Source organism: Gorilla gorilla, chromosome 2 (genome assembly GCF_029281585.2).
Source record: "Gorilla gorilla gorilla isolate KB3781 chromosome 2, NHGRI_mGorGor1-v2.1_pri, whole genome shotgun sequence".
Classification (NCBI taxonomy): domain Eukaryota; kingdom Metazoa; phylum Chordata; class Mammalia; order Primates; family Hominidae; genus Gorilla; species Gorilla gorilla.
The window spans coordinates 132,118,296-132,138,058 of record NC_086017.1 but is presented as its reverse complement, the minus strand read 5'-3'; the positions used below and the strand labels follow the sequence as shown (position 1 = coordinate 132,138,058).

The window sequence follows — 19,763 nt, the reverse complement described above, 5'->3', positions numbered from 1 at the left end:
AAAATCAACAAAGCACAAAGGAACACAGGAAGCAAGAAAGGAAGGACAAAGAATCCATTAAAAATAACCAGAAAATAAAAATGGCATTGTAAATTTGTACCTACTAATCATTACTTTAAATGTAAACTGTTTAAATTCTCCAAACAAAAGGAAGAGTGGCTGAATGGATTAAAAATTAAGATCCAACTATATGCTGCCTACAAGAGATTAACTTTAGCCTTACACATAGGCTGAAAGTGAAGGGATGAACATGAATTTCTATAAAAATGGAAGCTAAAATAGAGCAGAGGTAGCTTAATTATATCAGAAGAGAACAGACTTTAAGTTAAAAACTGTCATAAGACAAAGAGGATCATTATATAACAATAAAGAAGTCAATCCATCAAGAAGATATAACAACTATGAATACATATGTGCCCAATATCAGAATACGTAAATATGTAAAGCAAATATTAACACAACTGAAGGGAGATACAAACAACAATTCAATAAAAGTAGGGCATTTCAACTCTCACTTTCAACAATAGATACATTATCTAGACAAAAAATCAGTAAAGAAAATTGGACCTGGACTATATGTTAGTGCAGATGGATCTAACGGACACACACAGAATATTCCATTCAACAGCAGAAGAATACACATTCTTCTCCAGCACATGTGAGACATTCTTCAGAACAGATAACATGTTAGACCAAATCTTAGCTGATTGAAATCATATCAAGTACCTTTCCTGATCACAATAGTATAAAACTAGAAATCAATCACAGGAAGAAAATTTTAAAATGGACAAATATCTCCTGTTCCACCATAGTAAGATGTGCTTGCTTCCCCTTCACCTTCCACCATGATTGTAAGTTTCCTGAGGCCTCCCAGCTTTGCTTCCAGCACAGCCTGCAGAACTGTGAGTAAATTAAACCTCTTTTCTTCATAAATTACCCAGTCTCAGACATGTCTTTATAGTAGTTTGAGAATGGACTAATACAGTTTTAATTGATGCAGTAAAAGGATTTGACTGAATTCACAAGACATTCATGATAAAAAGATTTCTTAGAAGAATCCAAAAGCAAGAATATAAAAGAATAAATTGATAAGCTACTTCAAAATTATATCCTCTATATATCCTTTAAAATTTTATCTCATATATATCAAAAAGTGTTCAATGTTTATGTTTTTTCTTAGCTTTGTATACTGATAGGGGCTAGAAGCAATGACAACAATAGAAATGAGCATCTATTGTGCCCAGATATTGTTTTCTAAATAACATTCTCCAGTAAAAGAAGACTAAGATAGATGATTCCAGGGGTAGACTAAAGAATATACAAGATACACATGGAACATCACAGTGTACTGGAAAATAACAAACTGCTAAAAAACGATGGGAACATATCAAAAGGACATAGAAGCCATTTTGATGGGGTTCCATATGGTCAAATCTGGAAGAATTAGAGCATCACAGGCACAAATGATAGAAACAGATCTTAACTCACTGAATAAAATGCAAATCTATGATCTCATACTTATATAGTAAACAAGTAAATAAATGTTTATATAGGATAAGGAGTTATGGTCTCTTAATAGTACAATCTAACTTATAAATATAGAAGGGTAACAGAGAATAACCAATGGATGCTAAAAGTAATGGGTGAAAGTTTGATGAGTAAGAAGTTTAAAAACTTTCAAGTATCTCCCCACAAACTATTATCTATGAAGGGAAACAGCAACTTTATAGTGGAGAAACCTGGTAGATATCACCTTAACAAGCAATCAAAATTAGCACCACTAAAATTAGGACAATCCATGATCATGTACCTTCTGATAAGATAAACTGAGAAGACATTACCTTGTTTCTGTGGTATTCCTGCCAAAATGCTTAATTTACTCTCATCATGAGGAAATATCAGACAAACTCAGCTGAGGTACAGTTAACAATATAATTGGCTGTACTCTAAAAATATGAAGGTTAAAAAATAAATGCTGGGTCAGGCACAGTGGCTCACGCCTGTAATCTCAGCACTTTGGGAGGCCTAGGTGGGCGGATCACATGAGGTCAGGAGTTCAAGGCCAGCCTGGTCAACATGGCAAAACACCATCTCTACTAAAAATACAAAAATTAGCTGGGTGTGGTGGTGCATGCCTGTAATCCTAGCTACTCAGGAGGCTGAGGCATGAGAATTGCTTGAACCCAGGAGGCGAAGGTTGCAGTTAGCTGAGATCGTGCCACTGCACTCCAGCCTGGGCAATAGAGCGAGACACCATCTAAAAAAAAATGCTGAAGAACTGCCCCAGATTAAAGGAGACTAAGAAGAAATGAAAACTAAAAGCAATGCAAGATCCTGGATTTGATTCTGTTCTGTGAATAGACAATATAAATGACATTATTGGGACATATCTAGAAACTTAATATGGTATGTGAAGTAGAAAATAGTCCTGAATCAATGTTGAATTTCTTAATTTAAAAAATACACTATGCTTATGATGTAAAAAAAAAAAAAGCTCTTCTTCTTAGGAAACATACACTGAAAGAATAAGACCAGTTTTCAGTTCTTAAATTTGTTATATTATCTTTCCAAGTTCAGAGCAAAACCCTCAATATGAGTGACTACTCATATTTTATCAAAAGCCCAATATCACAACATATCCAAAGGGGAACAAGACTGAATTTCAAAGGTTCTTACAAGAATTCTATTCCGGCAAAAAATTCTTAAACTGAAATGTGAGATATGCAATTTACTTCTAAACATAGACTCAAATGGCAAGTAACACAACTTAAGTCTAAGGATCTCACAGGCTAATATAAACAAACTGGCTCAATTAATCCTAAATAATAATGTACAACTGGTCACATTACAATTGGTAGACCATTCTCCATTAGTACTTCACTGTACTGCACAGTCCTTTTAGTGAAGGCATTTACAGTTATGTTTGTATAAAGAGACATCCCAGAATAGTAAAGCTTAGGGGCATCTCCCTACTTTGAGACATTTCAGGGTAGTAGAGATAAAAAACCTCTCTTCTTCCCCAGAGAATATTTGCTTATGTTCCAGAGTAAAGATAAATGAGCAGTTCACCAGCAGACCTACATAAGATGTGAGTTTTTAAAACTTGCAGTTCCTCTTTTATTATGCACCCAGTTGCACATGCAAGTACCATCTGCCACTCACCATGTTCCCCTGTGGGCTCAGGGAACTGATGCAAGATCTTGCACTAAGCTGCTGCTTTTGCTGTCACTAATAAACTGTCTTTGTTCTGACCCAGAGGACTATTTTCTGTCTATATATATATACATATATATATATATATATACACACACATATAATACTGTCGCAGACAAATTTACTATTTTCTGAGAGGGAAACATCTTAGACCCTTCACAGTTTCTGACTTAACAGTTGCCCCTTGATATGTTCTTCAAAAGAGTAAACAATTAATAGTGAATGGAATAGTAAGGCCACTGAGTTAACTAAAGTTGACCACATTAATCCTTGAAAATTATTTTCCTAATTAGACTTTGGCCAACCAGGATTTAGAACATCAAGTGGTTTCCACATATTTCTTATAATAATCATGATTGTCTTATGCTTTTTCCCCCCTTAATGTCTAATGTCCAGATACTGAAATGCTGCTACATAGGCATTGTAATGAGGTACTATATAACTAATAATCTGTTCTATAAAGAGACTGAGGCCCTCATGGTCAGTCAGCTTGGGGGTTGAGTTTGACCAAAAGGGTGAAATTGAGAAATTATAAGAAGAAGAATGATAAAGACCTGGTGTAATTCAGACAGGCATACTACTAAATGATAACGACATAAATAATACAGAAAATGTCTTCCATATATGTGCGACAAACTGAACAGCTAAAGCCTTTTGGAAAAGCTAGAAATAAATGAAATCAGTTTAGTTGATGATTCATACAGCTGTCCAAAAGCAAATACCCTGACTGGTCTTTTGGCCGGCTGCTAACTCATTAGCATCTCACAATGAAAAAAAAATGGAAAATTCATTGTTTAGAAAGTGGCCATGGTTTTTCTCTCTCTGCTTTTCCCTTTTTATTATATATAAATGCTTTGTTTGCATTCATTAGATGAAATCAATCTATTACGGTTTAATGTGTATTCAAGTATATAATATGGTAATAATCAATATATATCTTTCAGTTATTCTTTTTTTTATTATACTTTAAGTTCTGGGATACATGTACAGAATGTGCAGGTTTGTTACATAGGTATACATGTGCCATGGGGGTTTGCTGCACCCGTCAACCCATCATCTACATTAGGCACTTCTCCTAATGCTACCCCTCCCCTAGCACCCCATCCCCTGACAGGTCCCAGTGTGTGATGTTCCCCTCCCTGTGTCCATGTGTTCTCATTGCTCAACTCCCACTTATGAGTGGGAACATGTGGTGTTTGGTTTTCTGTTCCTGTGTTAGTTTGCTGAGAATGGTTTCCAGCTTCATCCATGTCCCTGCAAAGGACATGAACTCATACATTTTCATGGCTGCATAGTATTCCATGGTGTATATGTGCCACATTTTCTTTATCCAGTCTATCATTGAAGGGCATTTCGGTTGGTTCCAAGTCTTTGCTATCGTGAACAGTGCTGCAATAAACATATGTGTGCATGTGTCTTTATAGCAGAATGATTTATAATCCTTTGGGTATATATCCAGTAATGGGATTGCTGGGTCAAATAATATTTCTGGTTTGAGATCTTTGAGGAATCGCCACAACTGTCTTCCACAATGGTTGAACAAATTTACACTGCCACGAACAATGTAAAAGCGTTCCTATTTCTCCAAATCCTCTCCAGCATCTGTTGCTTCCTGACTTTTTAATAATCACCATTCTAACTGGCATGAGATAATATCTCATTGTGATTTTAATTTGCATTTCTCTAATGACCAGTGATGATGAGCTTTTTTTCATATATTTGTTGGCTGCATAAATGTCTTCTTTTGAGAAGTGTCTGTTCCTATCGTTTGCCAACTTTTTGATGGGGTTGTTTTTTTGTTGTAAATTTGTTTAAGTTCTTTGTAGATTCTAGATATTAGACCTTTGTCAGATGGATAGATTGCAAAAATTTTCACCCAGTGTGTAGGTTGCCTGGTCACTCCAATGATAGTTTCTTTTGCTGTGCAGAAGCTCTTTAGTTTAATTAGATCCCATTTGTCAATTTTGGCTTTTGTTACCATTGCTTTTGATGTTTTAGTCATGAAGTCTTTGCCCATGCCTATGTCCTGAATGGTATTGCCTAGGTTTTCTTCTAGGGTTTTTATAGTTTCAGGTCTTATGTTTAAGTCTTTAATCCATCTTGTGCTAATTTTTGTATAAGGTCTAAGGAAAGGGTCTAATTTCAGTTTTCTGCATATGGCTACCCAGATTTCCCAACACCATTTATTAAATAGGGAATTCTTTCACCATTGCTTGTTTTCATCAGGTTTGTCAAAGATCAGATGGTTGTAAATGTGTGGTGTTATTTCTGAGAACTTGGTTCTGTTCCATTGGTCTATATATCTGTTTTAGTACCAGTATTATGCTGTTTTGGTTACTGTAGCCTTGTAGTATAGTTCGAAGTCAGGTAGCATGATGCCTCCAGCTTTGTTCTTTTTGCTTAGGATTATCTTAACTATACGGGCTCTCTTTCGGTTCCATATGAAATTTAAAGTACTTTTTTATAATTTTGTGAAGAAAGTCAATGATGGTAGCTTGATGGGGATAGCATTGAATCTATGAGCATGGAATGTTTTTCCATCTGTTTGTGTCCTCTCTTATTTCCTTGGGCAGTGGTTTGTAGTTCTCCTTGAAGAGGTCCTTCACATCCCTTCTAAGTGGTACTCCTAGGTATTTTATTCTCTTTGTAGCAACTGTGAATGAGAGTTCACTCTCTTTGTCTGTTGTTGTTGTATAGGAATTCTAGTGATTTTTGCACATTGATTTTGTATCCTGCCACTTTGTTGAAGTTGCTTATCAGCTTAAGGAGATTTGGGGCTGAGACGATGGGGTTTTCTACATATACAATCATGTCATCTGCAAACAGAGACAATTTGACTTCCTCCCTTTTTATTTGAATACCCTTTATTTCTTTCTCTTGCCTGATTGCCCTGGCCAGAACTTCCAATATTAATGTTGAACAGGAGCGGTGAGAGGCCGCATCCTTATCTCATGCCAGTTTTCAAAGGGAATGCTTCCAGCTTTTGCCTATTGAGTATGATATTGGCTGTGGGTTTGTGATAAATAGCTCTTATTATTTTGAGATACGTTCCATCAATTCCTAGTTTATTGAGAGTTTTTAGCCTGAAGGGGTGTTGAATTTTATCAAAGGTCTTTTCTACATCTATTGAGATAATCAAGTGGTTGTCATTGGTTCTGTTTATGTGATGGATTACGTTTATTGATTTGCACATGTTGAAGCAACCTTGTATCCCAGGTATGAAGCCAACTTGATCGTGGTGGATAAGCTTTTTGATGTCCTGCTGGATTCAGTTTGCCCGTATTTTATTGAGGATTTTCGCATCGATGTTCATCAGGGATATTGGTCTGACATTTTCTTTTTTTGTTGTGTCTCTGCCAGGTTTTGGTATCAGGGTGATGCTGGCCACATAAAATGAGTTAGGGGGGAGTCCCTCTTTTTCTATTGTTTTGAATAGTTTCAGAAGAAATGGTACCAGCTCCTCTTTGTACCTCTGGTAGAATTCGGCTGTGAATCCACCTGCTCCTGGACATTTTTTGGTTGGTAGGCTATTAATTACTGCCTCAATTTTAGAACTTGTTATTGGTCTGTTCAGGGATTTGACTTTTTCCTGGTTTAGTCTTGCGAGGGTATATGAGTCCAGGAATTTATCCATTTCTTCTAGATTTTCTAGTTTATTATAAACTAGAAATACTAGTTTATAGTATTCTCTGATGGTAGTTTGTATTTCTGTGGGATTAGTGGTGATATCCCATTTATAATTTTTTATTGTTCCTGTTTGATTCTTCTATCTTTTCTTCTTTATTCATCTGGCTAGTGGTCTATTTATTTTGTTAATCTTTTCAAAAAACCAGCTCCTGGATTCATTGATTTTCTGAAGGGCTTTTCATGTCTCTATCACCTTCAGTTCTGCTCTGATTTTAGTTATTTCTTTTCTTCTGCTAGCTTTTGAATATTTTTGCTCTTGCTTCTCTAGCTCTTTTTATTGTGATATTAGGGTGTCAATTTTAGATCTTTCCTGCTTTCTCTTGTAAGCATTTAGTGCTGTAAATGTCCCTCTAAACACTGCTTTAGCTGTGTCCCAGAGATTCTGGTACGTTGTGTCTGTTCTCATTGGTTTCAGAGAACTTATTTATTTCTGCGTTAATTTCATTACTTACCCAGTAGTCATTTAGGAAAAGGTTGTTCAGTTTCCATGTAGTTGCATGGTTTTGAGTGAGTTTCTTAATCTTGAGTTCTAATTTGATTGCACTGTGGTCTGAGAGACTGTTTATTATGATTTCCGTTCTTTTGCATTTGCTGAGGAGTGTTTTACTTCCAATTATGTGGTCAATTTTAGAATAAGTGCATTGTGGTGCTGAGAAGAATGTATATTCGTTGATGTGGGGTGGAGAGTTCTGTAGATGTTTATTAGGTCCACTTGTTCCAGAACTGAGTTCAAGTCCAGAATATCCTTACTAATTTTCTGTCTTGTTGATTTGTCTAATATTGACAGTGGGGTGTAAAAGTCTCCCTATTATTGTGTGGGAGTCTGAGTTTCTTTGTCTGTCTCTAAGAACTTGCTTTATGAATCTGGTGCTTCTGTATTGGGTGCATATATATAGTTAGCTCTTCTTGCTACATTGATCCCTTTACTATTATGTAATGCCCTTGTTTGTCTTTTTTGATCTTCGGTTGTTTAAGGTCTGTTTTATCAGAGACTAAGATTGCAATCTTTTTTTTTTTTTTGTGCTTTCCATTAGCTTGGTAAACATTCCTCCATCCCTTTATTTTGAGCCTATGTGTGTCTTTGCACATACGATGGGTCTCCTGAATATAGCACACCAATGGGTCTTGACTTTTTATCCAATTTGCCAGTCTGTGTCTTTTAATTGGGGCATTCAGCCCATTTACATTTAAGGTTAATATTGTTATGTGTAAATTTGATCCTGTCATTATGACGCTAGCTGGTTATTTTGCCTGTTAGTTGATGGCAGTTTCTTCTTAGTGTCGATGGTCTTTACAATTTGGTATGTTTTTGCAGTGGCTAGTACCAGTTTTTTCTTTCCAAAACTCCATGGGAGTTTTATGGGACTTACTTTGGAGTTATTTCCCCTTTCTTTTTTTCTAATTCTTCCTTTAGAATGGGTATGTTTACTTTGTGCTGATGTCACCATGTATTTTGGAAACATATAACTTGTTTGATTTCATAAGCTCACAGTTGGAGAAGAATCTGCCTCAGCTTTCCTCAGGAGCTCTTGTAAGGCAGGCCTGGTGGGGACAAAATCTCTCAGCATTTGCTTGTCTGTAAAGGATTTTATTTCTCCTTCGCTTATGAAGCTTAGTTTGGCTGGATATGAAATTCTGAGTTGAAAATTCTTTTCTTTAAGAGTGTTGAATATTGGCCCCTACTCTCTTCTGGCTTGTAAGGTTTCTGCAGAGAGATCCTCTGTTAGTCTGATGGGCTTTCCCTTGTGGGTAACCTGACCTTTCTCTCTGGCTGCCCTTAACATGTTTTCCTTCATTTCAACCTTGGTGAATCTGACGAGTATGTGTCTTGTGGTTTCTCTCTCAAGGAGTATCTTTGTGATATTCTCTGTATTTCCTGAATTTGAATGTTGCCTGTCTTGCTAGGTTGGGGAAGTTCTCCTGGATAATATCCTGAAGAGTGTTTCCCAGCTTTGTTCCCTTCTCCCTGTTACTTTCAGGTACACCAATCAAACATAGGTTTGGTCTTTTCACATAGTGCCATATTTCTTGGAGGCTTTGTTCATTCCTTTTCATTCTTTTTGCTCTAATCCTTTCTTCATGCTTTATTTCATTAAGTTGATCTTCAATCTCTGATATCCTTTCTTCTACTTGATCAATTTGGCTATTTATACTTGTGTATGCTTCACGTGCTGTGTTTTTCAGCTCCATCAGGTCATTTATCTTCTTCTCTAAACTGGTTATCCTACTTAGCTGTTCCTTTAACCTTTTCTCAAGGTTCTTAGCTTCCCTGCATTGGGTTAGAACATGCTCCTTTAGCTCAGAGGAGTTTGTTATTACCTGCCTTCTGAAGCCTACTTCTGTCAATTCGTCAAACTCATTCTCCATTCAGTTTTGTTCCCTTGCTGGTGAGGAATTGTGATGATTTAGAGGAGAAGAGGCTTTCTTGTTTTTGGAATTTTCATCGTTTTGCACTGGATTTTCCCTCATGTTCATGGATTCATCTACTTTTGGTCTTTGATGTTGGTGACCTTCGGATGGGGTTTTTGTGTGAATGTCCTTTTTGTTGATGTTGATGCTATTTTTTTCTATTTGTTAGTTTTCCTTTTAATAGTCAGGTCCCTCTGCTGCAGGTCTGCTGGAGTTTGCTGGGTGGTCCACTCCAGACCCTGTTTGCCTGGGTATCACTAGTGGAGCCTGCAGAACAACAAAGATTGCTGCCTGTTCCTTCCTTGGAAGATTTGTCCCAGAGGGACACCCTCCAGATGCCAGCCAGAGCTCTCCTGTATGAGGTGTCTGTCGACCCATGCCGGCTAGTGTCTCCCAGTCAGGAGGCACATGGGTCAAGGATCCACTTGAGGAGGCAGTCTGCCCCTTAGCAGAGCTCAAGCGCTGTGCTGGGAGATCCACTTCTCTCTTCAGAGCCAGCAGGCAGGAACATTTAAGTCTGCTGAAGATGCGCCCACAGCTACCCCTTCCCCCAGGTGCTCTGTCCCAGGGAGATGGGAGTTTTATGGGACTTACTTTGGAGCTATTATCCCTTTATTTTTTCCTGATTCTTCCTTTTAGAATGGGTATGTTTACCTTGTGCTGATCCCACCATTGTATTTTGGAAACATATAACTTGTTTGATTTCATAAGGTAACAGTTGGAGAAGAATCCTGCCTCAGAATGAATCATACCTTGAGTCTCACCCATATATGATTCAGGTGACTTTTTTTTTGAGATGGAGTTTCACTCTGTCACCCAGGCTGGAGTGCAATGGCACAATCTCAACTCACTGCAACCTCTGCCTCCTGGATTCAAGCGATTCTCAGTATCCCTAGTAGCTGGGATTACAGGCACAGGCCATCACGCACAACTAATTTTTACAATGTTAGTAGAGATGGGGTTTCACCATGTTTGCCAGGCTGGTCTCAAACTCCTGACCTCAGGTGATCCACCTGCCTTGGCCTCCCAAAGTGCTGGGATTACAGGCATAAGCCACTACATCCAGCCCAGATGATATTTTGATGAGACTTTGAACGTTAAACTTTTGAGTTAATGCTAAAATGTTTTAAGACTTTTGGAGCTATTAGAATCAAAAGAATGTATTTTGCATATGAGAAAGACATAAATTTTGGGAAGCAAGGTCACAATGTTATGGTCTGAATTTTTGTGTTTCCCCAAATTCAGACCATCTAATCCTCAAGGTGATGGTATTAAGAGTTGGGGCCTTGGGAAGGTGACTGGGTCTTTGGGAGGATTCCGCCATTATGAATGGAATTCATTTTCTCATAAAAGAATTCTGAGGGAGTTTGTTCACTCCTTCTGCCAAGCGCAAACAAAGCTAGAAGGTGCTATATTTGAAGCAGAGAGCAAAGCAGAGAGACAGACACTGAATCTCCTGAGACCTTGATTTTGGACTTTCTAGCCTCCAGAACTGTGAGCAATAAATCTTGGTTGTTACAAATTACCCATTTGTAAGATATTTTGTTAAGCAGCCCAAATGGACTAAGAAACTTCTCTTATTTTTTCCTCAAAGACAAAGTCTCTAACATTTCACCATAGAGCATATTTGCTAAAATGTATCAGATTAAGAAAAATTCCTTCCATTTTAGCTATTAGTTTCTTTTGAAGTCATAAATGGATATTTAATTTTATCAGATGTTTTTGTTTTTTGCATTCCTGACCAGACCATCATATGGTTTTTCTAGTTTATTTGCTAATGTGATGAACTACACTGATTAATTTAAAATGTTTAAAAACTTTGAATTCCTGGTATAAACCAAACTTGGTTATGATATGTTATCTTTTTTAATTGCTAGATTTATCTATATTTTGGTTGGGATTTTAAATCCATGTTCATAAATGATATAGACTTACAACTTTCTCTTTTTGTAATACCCTTTTCAAGTTTTTGCATCGAGTTATGTTGGCCATAAAATGAGATGAACATGATTTCATCTTTAATAATTCTCAGGAACATTTAAAGTAATACTTGTAAAATTTATTTCTTTAAAACTTGGTGGAATTTTCTCTAGTAGCCACATGAGCTAGGATTTTTGCAGTGGAGGCTCTCTATGAGATAGATGTCCAAGCTGTCATTTTCATACAAGTGTCAGTTATTCAGAAGCTCTGTAATAACTTTCACCTCCACAGTTCCCTTATAAGGGAAATGTGTTTTTTATCTGATCTATTCTAACAAACTTCAGCTTCTGAACCAGGTGACACATCTTCATAGTCTCTGAATTCTGAAGTCCCCTTGTCTTTACAGGTCAAACTCTAGAGAAGTGAACTCGGAAGATGGCTTGAGCTCAACTATCTTTCACAGTAATTACTTGGGCTAGAGAAGAATCATATATTCTTACCGTATCAAATAATGAAACAATAGGCTATCCCACAGTCCATTCCTTCTCTCCCATCATCCATCAACTGTTGTTGCCAGCTTTCCCATCAAATAATATTCTAGTAAAGAAGCAAGCACCCAATACTCTATGTTCACATATATCCTCCACATCCCCCTGAAGAAAATTCCAGGTACTCAAAGATAAGACTTTTTTCCATGGACTCCTTACTGATGGTTTCAAGGCATTCTCTTGGAGCTTATAAGACTCAGCTTAGGAAGTACAGAAATAAAAGTGAAATATATAAGGTAATGTATTATTTGACAAAAGTTGATTCCAAATAAGCATAGAAAGATGAAGTATTCAGGAAACAGTATTGGCACAATTCTTAGCCATCAGGAAAAAATATAGTTTAATACTTACTTCATATCTTATACTTAAAAAAATTCCAGACAGATTAAATATTTAAACATATAAAAGAAAAAAAGCATATTAGAGAGAACATAATTTTTTTGTTTTTATTACATTTTTATTATTATCTTGAAGTGAGGAAGCACTTTTTAAATAAGACACAAATTCAGAGCCATAAAAGATAACAAAAAATAGAATTGCAAAAAATTCTTTAAAGTAAAAACCATCTTAAACAAAGTCATAAAGCAAACAAAAGCAGGGAAGATCATTGCAAATTACACTATAGAGAAAGCTAACTTCCCTAATATGCAAACAGTTTTCACAAATCTCTATGAAGGCCAACAACTTTACAGACAAATGGACAAAGAATAGAAACAGAATGTCACAAAACAGGAAAAGATGTTCAATTTCACTTAAGATATACAAAAATTTTACTGATATTATAATAACATACTACTCTTTACTTAACAAACTGACCAGGATGGAAAGTTTGATTATACATTGTAGTTAGAAAGGTTGTAGGAAACTAGACATTCTAAACATTGGTGGTGGGAGTATAGTTTGACACAACCTCTATGGAGGGCTACAACCTAGAAATAAGGATTAACTGAAATTAAATTAGGCTTTAATGGGAATAAAATCCAACTTTCAAAGACCTGATGTCTGCTTGAATTATGTTGTTCTGACCCTTCAATAGTTTTTTAACCTAGACTGCCAGAGGAAATGTAGATACTTTCGGGAGGAAAGTATCATCTAGAACCTCAAATTATAATGTTCATTTCTCTATTAAAAAAAAAAACCAGGAACAACTAATAAAAAAACCATACAAACTGGCATACATGAACATAATATAATGTTCTAAGAAACTAAGAAATGTAATAGACTAGATACCAAATATGGAAGTATCAAACACATATTTAAAGTAACACATTTTAAAGTCATACATTCAATATGTTCAAAGAAATAAAGAATAGAGTGATAATTTAGGAAGAGAACAGGATGTTTTAAAATAATCAAATGTAAGGTCTAGAACTGAAAAATAAAATAGCTGAAATTGAACTCCATAGGTGGATCTACCATCAGATCAGACACAGTTGAAGAGGGAGTTAGTGAACTCTAAAGGATAAGTCAAAAGAAAGTATCCAAAATGAAATATAAAGAGAAAAAAAGACAATATAAAAACAAACAACACAGTTTAAGTGTAATAAAATCCTAACAATCTCCTACTAACATCAAAATTGGGAACACTGTCACAGGTTTGACTTCAAGAAAGAACAAAAAACCATAATGTAAATTTAAATTATTTTTCTTATATACTGTTTAATCTAATAAAAATCCAGGTGAGGGCTTCTTTTCATTTTTAGGACTTAAGCAAGGAACATCTAAAAAATCAAACATATTAGCTAAATAATACATACCATAAAAAAGTTTAATTACTTACATTCCATATGCTGAGCTTACAGCAAGACTAGTAATCTGTTGTGGAGGTTCACCATCTACCCACACCAATTGAATAACAAGTTCTGCTTGATATCCTGGAGGCATTCGCACTGGCCGTGTCTTCACACTTTAAGAACAAAAACAATCCTATTATATACAGCTTAAATAAACATGGTCAAACTTATCTAGAGAATTTACATAGAATCATGCTACAGAAATATACAACACCAGGCATTGCAGGCAGCATGCAGATGGATGGTGCCTTCTAGCTTTCTCAAAATACGCTGAGTCCCTTATGATTAGTTAGTTATTTCTTTATGTGGCTTTTCAGCCAGTTAGGTCCACAACTTCAACTGGCCTTTATCATTTCAATTTTTTCTTTTGAGAATATTATTTTAAGTAATTTTTATTATGTAATTATTTTTCTAATGTAATATATGTTACTATATATCAGTTATAAAGCATAACAATAAAACAAATGACCATTAACCTACCCTCCAGTATAAGAGTTCAACATATCTAGCATCTGAATTCCTATTTTCCTTTAAAGCTGACTAATATCTTTCTCTCATACTTCCCAACAAACCAATTATCAAATACTATTGATGCTACTTTCAAAAAAATATATCCACTAGCTAAAATTTTATGATGATGTTTCCTCTTTGTAGATTTTCCTCCCAGTAATATTTGCTCATATTTCCTTCTTTTTATGTACTTCAAAAGAAAATTTTGAGAGGACAATCAATGATTACAAAAGTATAGCATCTGCTAATTGCATGAATTTTGCTCCTAAAATCTTATCTCTAAATTTTCCATAAGCATATTTGTAAGAAATGAGAAAACTAGCTGTCTAAAGTTTTTTGAGTGGCAAATGTAGATATGCAGCTCAAAGAAATTCCCTGCTTAGGTTTAATTCTCCAGCCAGCTAACACTAGAAATATTTGATCTGATGGTATAGAAGCAGTAAGTAGTAATTTATACTCTATTACTAAAATCATAAAATATTACTATGGGCTTTGTTAACTTTAGGTTTTATTGAACATGATGCAAATCTTTGTTTAGCTTATTAATAAATAACAGTTTTAAAAAAGAAAGATTATGAAATACACTAGCAATCATGAGAGAAATCCTTTTTTCTAATATAGAACTCTTGTAGTAGATAGTAAACTTGGTTTTCTTTTTGATTCCAAGAAAGCTAAAGAAATTACATAAACATACTTCTTTAAAAAATTATCATTATTATTTTTTTGGATACAGGGTCTTACTGTCACCCAGGCTGGAGTGCAGTGGCAAGACCATAGCTCACTGCAACCTTAAACTCCTGAGCTAAAGTGATTCTCCCGCCTCAGCCTCCCTAGTAGCTGGAGCTACAGGTGTGTACCATCACACCCAGTTAATTTTTAAATTTTTTGTAGATACAAGGTCTTGCTATGTTGCCCAGGCTGGTCTCAAACTCCTAGTCTCAAGCATTCCTCCCACCTCAGCCTCCCAAAGTGTTGGGAATACAGGTGTGAGCCATCACACCCCATAAACATACTTTTTCAATTGGAAATATCATGCAAGTCACCAAGTTTCTGCCCTGCCAAACTTCCTATTCTGTGAAAGCCATGTTTTCTTTAGAGTCCTTCTGGGAAGGAAATATATAAATAAGTGAATGAAGGGTGAAAATATTATGCCCTCTTCACAGATGTTCAAAGAAAAGACCAGGGTAACCCCTGAAGAATTGTAGATCACCTGACAATAACTTGATAATAAGAGAAAATTAATTTCATTTGTCACAGTTTCCAAGACATATGATTAATATCTAAAATTGTTTGAAAATTTGGTAGAAACTCTTACTTGAGGCATGGAATACTGTCCTTTGTTACTCCTTCACTAGCAACAGTGTTAGTGCTCCCAGAAAGACTCCTTGAAGAAGGAAGCTGGGCTGAGAGATCTGGAAACGGAGGACTTGTTTCTGGTTCAGGGGTAATAATATCTTCAACATCATACTGAAGTCGTACCTCTAATGACTTAAAAAAATCAAGTTTAAATTTAATTTAAGTCACACTAATAATCATCGTTTTAATTTAATCTAAGTCATAATAAATAATCACATTAAAATACCTGATAACTTTTTAGGAATCATTCACATATGTTTTTTCAAATTAATAAGTTCAATACTATTTACAGGAAAGCTGAGAAGTATCTCATACTAAATCAAATAGTTAATTATATGGAATATTCAATGGCAATCACAAAAAATGTAAATTTTTAAACTTCAGAATTAAAAGAAAAATACCTCAGCGAAGATAAAGTTTTTATATAATAAATATACTTTAAGATATAGCATAAATTACAATTTATATATTACAATTTGATATATGATAAAATAAAAGGAGAAGTTGATTATGGTTATTCCAATGAAAGAAATTAAACTTTTTTCATATACGCACACAAATGTGTATATGTGTGTGTAGTGTGTATGTTTGTGTGCGTATGAAAAAATTACTTGTTTAAAGCCTTTTAGTATAAAAAACTTTCATTGCATTTTAACTTTGCATTAATTCACTAAAAATTTTCCAAACGAAATTCCATATTTTTGGTTGTTTATTTCATTACCTTGGCTTTTGTTTAATTTAATTAGCAGATCAGAATTACTTGATAAAAAACATATAATAATTTACACAGGAATAAAAAGGTGACCTAAAAACCTTTATTAAACTAAAAAAGTTTCAAAACTAAATACTTTATGAATGCATAAAATGCATTAAATGATTTAATTAGAACTGATTTTATAACACATATTTACCTTATAATGTAAAAATGAGCATTTTTAAGATTGAAAACAATTAGTTACAAAAATGTCATTATGGGAATATCACCAAAATTATTGTCATAACTATTTTAAAACTACAGAAAAACCTCTGGTGGTGACAATACAGTTACCAATTATTGAGTGCTTACTACAGTAAGGACACTATTATAATGTCTTTATATAATCATCACAAGAACCCTATGAAATTGGTATTTATATTCCAAGTTTATTTTTATTTTCCATTTTCCCATTTTATTTACACAGGGAATTGTACATGTGATGAAACTGAATCATAGCTACATTCTACTACTGACTTATGACTTGTTCAGAGTCACACAGATATTTAATGGGAAAGCCAGAATTAAAACCTAGGTTTATCTGACTCCAAAGCCTTAGCTTTCAGCTACTACACAATAAAAGGGTGATATTAATTTTAGCTGTTGAGGTAAAAACACTTATACCCAGGCCTATAGTAAATAATCTTTATATTCTGGTAAAAGGGGCAAGGTAGAGAAGGACAGTTGTTTATAGGTGGCTTCATTTAGAATTAATTTATCCCATAAAATCATTATTCTTTTGAATAAGCAGAGTATTTCATTGATTTAAAAATTAAGATTAGGTAAGGTTGCCCCATAATTAGATCTACCCCATAAAAATGTTGCTACATAGAAAATCATTAAAAATAACCTTATTGTAGCTGAGAAATAATCATTTAGGGCAAACAGTTCATGAGAAAATACAAATCAGATAAACTTAAAAATTAATAAAAGTATAGAACAAAGTCTGCATTAATTTGATTTTTATATAAAAATAAATCAATAACTATATGTATAAAACCTATACATTTTATTAGTATATATAGAAGAATATATAGGTGTATATTCCACAATATATACATAGTTCAAAACATCATGTTGTAGAGTTGACTTATTTCGGCCAGGTAGATGCAACTCACGTAACATCAAAGAGAAAAGTGAGAAAATTGTAACATGTTTAATTTGTAACAAGATTAACTTAAAATACTAAGCTTGTTTTGACATTGAAAAAAATACCAAGTTTTGATAGAAAATTGTTTTGGCCTTTTAGGCCAAACCATTTATTAGTATGTTATAGTAAGTAACAACAATAATTTAAAATCCTGTGAATTGTATTACTAGCCACATACTGCACACTTCATGGAAACCATACCAAGTAGTAGTCAAATCTATGATAACAGCTTTCTTTTAATAACTGTAAAAGTGAAAGTTAAATTTTAAATAACTTACCACTATTTCTGTTGTAATTTCATGTCTGCTGAATTTATAAATTATGACATATGCAGAGACTCCTGATACACAGAATATTCTGCTCTCTGGACACCAGTAAATCATCTGAATGGCAAATGGGTCTTCCTCTACAATTTCACATGTTTGTTTTCCTTCTCCTACCTTCTGTTTTTCAAACACTTTTGAAGTTTTTAGCTTGTACAGCATCTGCAGAGTTACTATAAGACATCAAAGCACAGTTATCTTCTAATTTAAACTTAATTCTTAGATGTTATTAAAGCTTTTCCAATATATTTGTTAAACAACAAAAGTAAACCTAAGTAGACAAAGTGAATTACATTCTATCCAGTAAAGCATTCAATGCCACGCTTTCATATCAGTACAGCAGCTAGAGGGAGACTACAGGGAAAAAATAAACATTCCTTGAATATATACTACATACCAAGGAATATATAGTTGCTTTCTTGTGTCATTCTCAGAAAAGTCTCATGAAGGAAGTATTTTTATCATTATTTATTGATAAAAATATTGGGGCACAGAAAGTCTAAAATGGGAATACTGAAAATAATTCTTCCCTAGCGGAGACTCCTCTATTCTTTATCTCAGTTTTCCCCTTTGATTGTTAGGTGAGAGGTTGATGGTATTCCTAGAGGGTTTACTACTCTCAACAAATTTTTAGACACTCCTTCAGATAAGAAACATTGTAATTTACCAGTTAGCAATATTGGGAGTCCAAGAATCTGTAACTATTTGAGAAGGGATCTTTTCTGAGTGGCTCTGTGTCAAGAAAGGGTCAGATACAATCTCATACATTGTGTTTGTGAACTGTTTTTAAGAATATTTGGGGGAATATTTTTCCATTGTAGACCATGATGATTAATAACTCTATAAAAGAACTATGATTCTACAAAGGACCCTTGAGTAAAGTTTTAAATATGAGTCCTGTGAAAAGTGCATCACCTGAATCTAATAATGAGAAACATTAGTCAAAACCAGACTGAAGGAGATTCTATAAAATAACCGGCCTGAACTCCTCAAAAACGTCAGTGTCATGAAACGAAGACTCAGGAACTTTTCCAGATTTTTTAAAACTCAGAAGATACAATGACTAAATGCAAAAATAATCCTGGATTTTTTTTGTCGTAAAGAATATTAATTTGCGGCCGGGCGCAGTGGCTCACGCCTGTAATCCCAGCACTTTGGGAGGCCGAGGTGGGCGGATCACCAGGTCAGGAGATCGAGACTATCCTGGCTAACGTGGTGAAACCCTGTCTCTACTAAAAATACAAAAAAAAAAAAAAAAAAAAAAAAAAATTTAGCGGGGCGTGGTGGCGGGCGCCTGTGGTCCCAGCTACTCTACTGGGGCTGAGGCAGGTGAATGGCGTGAACCCAGGGGGCGGAGCTTGCAGTGAGCCGAGACTGCGCCACTGCACTCCAGCTTGGGCAGACAGAGCGAGACTCCGTCAAAAAAAAAAAAAGTATATATATTTAGGTGTATATATACGTATATATACACATATATACGTATATATATAAATTTGCAAAAGCTGAGTAAAATCCGGAGATTAGATAATAGTGTTGTGTCAGTGTTAATCTACTGGTTTTGATGACTGAAGTCTGGTTATGTAAGTGAATGTTTGTAGGAAATACACACTGAAGTATTTAGGGGTATGTAATATGTAATGTGTCTCCAACTTACTCTCAAATGCGTAAGAAAATATATATGTATGTGTGTGAGAGAAAAATGTATGGAAGGAAGAGATAAAGAGTAAGAGAGAGAGCCAGGGAGAGGAAAGGAATATTTGGAGAATCTGGTTGAGAGGTATAAAACATTTCATAGTACTTTTTTTTTTTTTGCAATTTTTTTGTAAGCTTGAAATTATGTCAAGCTAAAATAGATTTTTTTAAAAAATAGACAAAGGATTGTATTGCGTGCTATAGCCTGGCTTCTGAGGTCAGATAGGGTATCATTCCTATGATTATTTATGTTACATGACAACAGTAAAATGATATTGCAGACATCATTAAGGTCCCTAATTAGTTGACTTTGAGTTAATCAACAAAGAGCTTATTCTTAACAAGCCAAAACCTAATCAGATGGCCCCCTTAAAAGAGGGACTGAGGCCCTCCCTGAAGGTAAAGAGA

At 34.9% G+C, this 19,763-nt stretch overlaps 1 protein-coding gene across 4 annotated transcripts in view; it reads right to left on the bottom strand.

Moving 5' to 3' along the window:
• Nucleotides 1-19,763, bottom strand: part of STXBP5L (syntaxin binding protein 5L) — a 514,817-nt gene that overhangs the window by 152,075 nt on the left and 342,979 nt on the right. For all 4 annotated transcript variants that reach the window (XM_019024729.3, XM_019024728.3, XM_031009718.3 and 1 more), the window contains exons 16-18: nt 17,619-17,836; nt 15,396-15,568; nt 13,558-13,683 (exon numbers count right to left, since the gene is read on the bottom strand). In XM_019024729.3, coding sequence (XP_018880274.1) covers nt 13,558-13,683; nt 15,396-15,568; nt 17,619-17,836 — 517 coding nt within the window. The remainder of the gene's footprint in view (nt 1-13,557; nt 13,684-15,395; nt 15,569-17,618; nt 17,837-19,763) is intronic.